The sequence below is a fragment of the Mus musculus genome, chromosome 1 (genome assembly GCF_000001635.26).
Source record: "Mus musculus strain C57BL/6J chromosome 1, GRCm38.p6 C57BL/6J".
Classification (NCBI taxonomy): domain Eukaryota; kingdom Metazoa; phylum Chordata; class Mammalia; order Rodentia; family Muridae; genus Mus; species Mus musculus.
Genome location: NC_000067.6, coordinates 28,775,825 through 28,782,339, shown reverse-complemented (window position 1 = coordinate 28,782,339; position 6,515 = coordinate 28,775,825). Strand labels below are relative to the sequence as shown.

Sequence of the window (6,515 nt, the reverse complement as noted above, 5' to 3'; positions counted from 1 at the left end):
AGCTTAATAAAAATGAAGGCCAGAGTGTGGATGCTTCAATCCCACTTGGAAGGGGGAATAAAATAATCATGAGGTGCAGAGGAGGGAAGGACCTTTGTGGGAAAGTAGAGGGGGAGGGAAAAATGGGACAGGATCAGGAATGGGTGGGAGAGAAAGGAGAGAGGACCAGAGGGCCAGGAGAATGAATAGAAATATGCATCAGTGTGGGGTGGGGAGCAGAACAAACCAGTAGAAAGTTCCTGGCACCTGGAATGGGAAAGGCTCCCAGGAACAAATGGGGATGGCATTAGCCCAAATGCCCAACAACAAGGAGATAGAACCTGAACAGATCATTTCCAATAAAAAGATATGGTCCCCAGTTGAGGGATGGGACTATCCACCCATGCCAAAAAATTTAACCCAGAATTGTTCCTGTCTAATGGAAATACAGGATAAAAGTGAAGCAGACTAAAGAATATACCATCCAGAGACCACCCCTACCTTGAGATCCATCCCAGGCACAGACACCAAACAAAAACATTATTGCTGATGCCAAGATGTACATGCAAACAGGAGCCTGGCATGACTGTCCTCCGAGAAACTTTGCAAACACCTGACCTTGAGTGATGCAGATACCCACAGACAAACATAAGACTGAGCCTGTGGACCCCAAGGGAAGAGTTACTTGAAGGACTGAAGGAGCTAAAGGGAATTGAAACACCATAGGAAGAACAGTACCACTCAGAGCTTCCAATGCCTAAACCAATAACTAAATATCTCCTGAGAGTCTCTACCAGAGCCTGAAAAGTACAAAGGTAAATGCTTGCAGTCAACTATTGGACTGAGCATGGATTTCCCCATGGAGGAGTGGAGAGGGGACTAAAGGAGCTGAAGGGGTTTGTAACCCCATAGGAGGAAGGAACAAAAATATAAAACCAACCAGTACCCACAGAGCTTCCCAAGACTAAACCACCAACCAAAGTGTACACATGGAGTGACCCATTGATCCAGATGCATATGTAGCAGTGGATAGCCTTGTTGCATATCAATGGGAGGAAAAGTCCTTGGTCCTGGGAAGGCTCAATGCCCCAGTGTAGGGGAATACCAGGGGGGATGCAAGAGGTATGAGGTGGGAATGGGTTGGTGGGTGGGTGGGTGTATGAGGGAGCACACTCTTAGAGGCAAAGAGGAGGTAGAATGGAGTGGGGTGAGTTGTGGTGTTGGTACCTGGAAGGGGACAACATTTGAAATGTAAATAATCAGTATTCATGTTAAAAATGGGTGCAGTAACTTAACAGTACTTGCTTAGTTATAAATAACTGGATCGTTTTGCTGACAACTTAGATTGTATGAATTATGCTTAAAAGCTTTAAATCTGATATTTCCTGTGCCTGGCACAATATGTTAGAATGTGTCCTTCAACCATATCCTGCAACCTCTCAAACTGAACTGAATTGATGGTTCTTGAAGTCTAACTGATCTTCATTTTAAATAAAATGCAGTTTTAAGTTTTGATAAGTTGCTGAATTTTAAAAAGTTTTTTGGGGACACCAAATGTTTTGGATCATGAAGAGAATATATATTGTTCTTTAGTAATTTTGTCTTTATATTTGCATGGTATGACATAATACATGTGAAAGTTAATCACTGCTTGACCATGTTAATAAAGTTGTTTAACTATAAAAGAATAATAGTTTACTGGGAAAAAAAAAGATAAGCTATGATCTCAGGATGAAGACATGCATATGTGTAGTCAGAAGACATCCTGAGAGCATTAGTCCCTAAGAAACAACTCAAGTTCCATAGAGAAGCCTACTTTGTCAAAAACTAAGACACTGAAGCACACAAGAGGACAGAAGGCAGAAGAACTTTGGGACTCAGGGAGGAGCAATAAAACATGAACAGAGATCTATCTTTGACAGTTGCAGCAGCAGGATTTAGAGGGAAGGAGTAGAGAAAGCCAAGAGTTGGGTGGGGCTCCTGGGGTGGAGGCTAGGGAGAGGCTGTGGGCCCCTCCCTCCTACCTGTGGCCCTTTGTGATGAGGAGGCCTCAGCTGTGTGATGTGGCCTGAGGCCTCCTGAAAGGTCAGATCTGTACTCCAGGACTCAGTGGCTTGAGATCCTGCCTATGATTCAGAAGATGGAGAATAATTTTCCTTCTGATGAATAGCATTATTGACTTATGGAGGATCCCCAGCTCCATGTCTATGGTACTGGACATGACCTTTGCCATTATACTTGGAGTGGGGATCTTTTACCTACTAATCCCTTTCCTGAAGGAGTATCCAGAGTCACCACCATCTGGGAGCAAAACAAACATCCGAAAGGTGAGGAAAGCCCGGACTAACATACAATGGAGAGACATAGAAAGTAACCAGAGTTGTTACTTTCACATTCACTAGAAAGCATGTTTAGCTAAAATTTTGGGCACTTTTTTTTTTAACACAGAAATATAAAAACATGTTTTGTTTTAATCTCAGGTGTGGGGATTGGGGTTGTTTCAGATTGTCCAGAGTAGATGACATTGATAAGCCTCAAGCTCTCTCAGGGGCATGTTTTTTGTCAGCAGTCCATAATTTCTGCATTTGTGTGAAGATTGATTGGAATTCTGTGAACTTTTCAAAGGTTCATAAAGATTAGAGCCTTCAGAGCCATGGTGGGTTATTGGTTGTTTGCTACCTGTTGCTGGTGTTTGTGGTTTGCTAAGTGGACATGTGCAAAGAAGAGAGAACAACGAGGAAATTAGATATCCCAATGGTAAAGATCAAATGTGCCCCAAAGGAACTCAGCCTCCCTAATCAGTAGGAAATGCCTATCAATAACATCTCCTTTCCCCTCTATCCCTTTTGTCTCTCTTAACTAGTGTTAGGGGACTGAAAGAATGGAAGAAAAGGGGTAGGGAAGGTTGGAAGAAAGAAGACCCTACACATTTGCTAAAGACTAGGTATAGACACATGAACAGAAATCTCTAGAAGGAATATCCACACATCAGTCTGCAGGAAGAACAGAGGTGAGAGTAGCCTGAGCTGTCTGCCTGAAGCTCCCAGACCATATGAACAGGGTGGCAGAGGTGTCATTAAGGACCACTGGGGCTCCATGGACAGATTGCATTCCTGAAATGGTGGGGACACAGGACAAGTTCTGAGAAAAGTCATCTGCCCTCACTTAGGCACTTGCTTTTGTTTGTGTTTGGCTGGGGCTTGAGTCCACTTTGCTCTAAGGAAGTGGGTACCACCTGACAGTCCAGAGGCAGCTGCAGAGCTCGGTGTTGGGCAGGATCCTGTCTGAGGAACACTAACTGAGCACATCTGTGGTAAGTGTGGCATAGACAGCCACTTGTGCTGTTTTCCCAACAAGACCAAAAGGAAATGGTTTATATATGGTATGAATAAGTCAAGGATGAGAGAGAGAGAGAGAGAGAGAGAGAGAGAGAGAGAGAGAGAGAGAGAGAGAGAGACCGAACTCTCTGGGATATGGGGATTTTATGTCATCCATGAGCACACAGAGCAGGAGGCAACTTGTCTTCCAGAGGGACGAAGGGACCCCCAGCTCATTTGTGTCGTTTCTAATTGGCAGGTGGTGAAGATGGGGCAGAGGAAGGCCAGTAAGGAAACTGCTACTTTAACAGGTTACAGAAACTTCCAAAAGAATGCACAGGATGCCCAGAATGCAATATGGCCTGTGGAAAGCCCAACTCAGTATCATTTACTGGACTCCTCTCCTCATTCCTCTTGTCATTCTAATAAGAAACTGAAACAACTTTCCCTCCTTCAGCTGTTTTCTAAACTCAAGGTATTAGAAAACCGCATACAGCAACTTTTAGGAAGTATACGTTCTGAGTTCACTGATTCAACTGTGCCTACTGTCTGCAACTCCAGAAAATCCCCAAGCGAAAGTAAAACAGTGAGGTTTAGTAGTAAACTTGACAGTGCCCAAGCTCTAGGTTTAGCTAAAGAACCTCCACAGTTTTGTCAGGACCAGACATTGTCCTACCAACCTGTGCCACCAAGCTTGGTAGGTGTGACAGAGGTTCAGGAACAAGAAAACCTCCCAAGCTCTATACCAAAACAAACACCTCCTTCTTTTCAGTGTAGGGTCCGTAGAAAAGTCCTTCGCAACACTGATATAGGGATACAGACATCCCTTCCATACATAAATGAACCAGGTCAACCTGAGCTGAATTGGAAATATATTACTGGTTGTGATGTCCAAAAATGCCAAATAGCCTTTGACCAACCCATTGACAACTTGTCCAAGGGCACCCTGCCCATTAAAGCTATCCAGTCAGTCTTCATCCTTCCTGAGCATTATCAAATAGTCTACCATCATGAGGACCCACAGCAGGAAGAGAAGGTAATTAACATGGGAGAACAACAAGAAAAACATGTCAGATTCCTCCCATCTGAGGAACAGCCACAGCTTCAGGGAGCTTTCCAAACAAACAGCGGTGGTTATTGCAAGAACCTGCCTGAACTCAACCAGCCTGCCCAGCCCTCCATCCACAATCCCGAAAAATACAAGTGGAGCAAGATGGTGGGGTCCGAACTCACAGGGATGCTCTTAAACAAGGCCAAAACAAAGTTTGGCACACCTAACACCATCAAGAAGGTCCTCAGTGTTAGTGTCGAAGACCTGACTCAGGCTTCAAGCAACACCCCTGGGAAGGGTCTGGAACTTGAAAACCTTCCCATGAAGAGAGACATGCTGTCCACTAAGAACACAACTGAAGACCTTTCCTTCCTTGATCCAAAGACTCAAATGAAGCTGGAATTGAACAGCATGCAGTTTCCCGAGAAACACAGAATATTGCCCAGTGTTTCTAAGGCGGAATATTATTCAAAGGCTGCCAGGATCCTGGAAAAATTACATCACCAGGATCCAGGAGGGACAAGGATAGAAACTGTGCATTCTGCCAGACTGCGACACTCTTTTCCAGAGGTTCAGGAGATCCAAAGAACCCCTTCACCTGCTGCCAGCCATGGGCCCTCAAAGTCCCATTCAGATCAAGGGGAGAGATATTTTAATGTTCAGCCAAATGCTTTCTGGTCCCAGGAAAAACCCCAGCAGTGCAGGAGTATTGTAGGAACTGGGAGAGGCATCCTGAAAGGAAGTACCAGCCCCAAAATGTCGAAACATGCACCATGGAAGATGTCTGAGCATGTGGTTTCAGGACATCTCAGCTGGAATGCAACAAGACCAGGCCCAGAATACTGTGCCCCCTCTTCACAGGCCAAGGAAACCTACACATTGAAAGTAAAAGAAAAGACACACGAAGAGAGGCCAGGGATTTTGAAACGTGGAGGCATAAACTCTTTGAAAGAAGAAAGTCCCCTACCAGTTACTGAACAGACAGGCAAGGTAGTAGATGGAGTAAACCTTGTCTATGGTAGTACATTTGAATTACAAGCCCTCATTAATGCTCTGGCTCAGAACCTGGAGAAAAGTGTAGACAACCCATCAAAACTCATCATAGTTCCTGTGACCCAGGTACAAGAGGATAAGACAGAATCAGTGGAGGCATTCCAGCTAGTTGGCTCTTCTCACTACTCTGAGGTCCTCCATGAACCAAACCATAGCACACTAGGAAGTGGAATGAGCAGTAGCCACAGGAGTCCTGAGGAGCACAGTCAACATTTCAAGTACAACAGAACTGAACATAAGCTGCACTCAGGCATCAATGCCCAGAGAGCCTCGGAACAAGATCAGATCAAAGTGAAGGGAGGATTAGGCTTTTTCCAGCTCCCCACTCCCATGGGGAATGACTATCCTTGTAGTTACAGAGGAGATGGTAACAAGCAGCAGTCCGGTCTTTCTGACCAGAAATCCAGTGACCCAGGTCAAAGTGGAATAAAAATTGGAATGGGAGACTCTCCACATGGAAGCCCCAAGTGGCACAAGCACTCATTCAGATACACAGGAATTATAGACAAACAGGAGTCAGTTGTTGACCATAAAGTTTTTGATCCACATCAAAATACAAAGAAAGGAGTGGGCCGTGGTCCACTAATGATTCCCAAAGATAACCATCCAGTCAAGTACAGGGGAACTGGAGTCCAGGAGCAGTTTGCTCTTGTTGCCCAGGGAGCCTATGACCGGAGGTAGACCTACCAGCAAAAGCCAAAGAACAAGTACCTCAGGCCAAACGGAAGATGTCCCATCTCCACAGTCATTGTTTTCCCTTATTGTTTCTTGGTAATAAATGCTGGCATTTTTCCTGAAAATAAAAATGAAAAATTGCATAAATACTGAGAAGGATGCCAACAAAATGGAACCCTTTTTCAATCCCTTGGGAAGGTACCAGGCCCAGCTGTTTTTGAAAAGAACATGGGGATGTCTTAGAAAACTACATGCAAAACTGCTGTACAATTCAGAAGTTTTTCTCCTGGGTATAGAATTAAAAAATTCTAAGTCAGCACACCAGAAAAACTAGCACATTCTTGCTTATATCTGCTCTCTTCATGATGTCTAATATAAGGAATAATCATCGATGTGCATTCACAGATGAAGAGACAAAACACACACACACACACACACAC

General features: G+C 44.4%; 1 protein-coding gene across 1 annotated transcript; it reads left to right on the top strand.

Annotated features, from left to right (window-relative positions):
• The first annotated feature begins 2,087 nt into the window (after window positions 1-2,087).
• Window positions 2,088-6,218, top strand: Gm597 (predicted gene 597). The gene is made up of 2 exons (NM_001013750.1): window positions 2,088-2,306; window positions 3,556-6,218. The coding sequence occupies exons 1-2, from the start codon at window positions 2,142-2,144 to the stop codon at window positions 6,079-6,081; spliced, it is 2,691 nt and encodes an 896-aa protein (NP_001013772.1). The 5' UTR covers window positions 2,088-2,141; the 3' UTR covers window positions 6,082-6,218.
• The last annotated feature ends 297 nt before the right edge of the window (window positions 6,219-6,515 follow it).

Bases quoted from the DNA above. Each gene is read 5' to 3' on its own strand.
- Gm597 (NM_001013750.1), top strand. From the start codon at position 2,142: ATGAATAGCATTATTGACTTATGGAGGATCCCCAGCTCCATGTCTATG. The intron at 2,307-3,555 runs GTGAGGAAAGCC...TCTAATTGGCAG, and splicing joins GCAAAACAAACATCCGAAAG to GTGGTGAAGATGGGGCAGAG.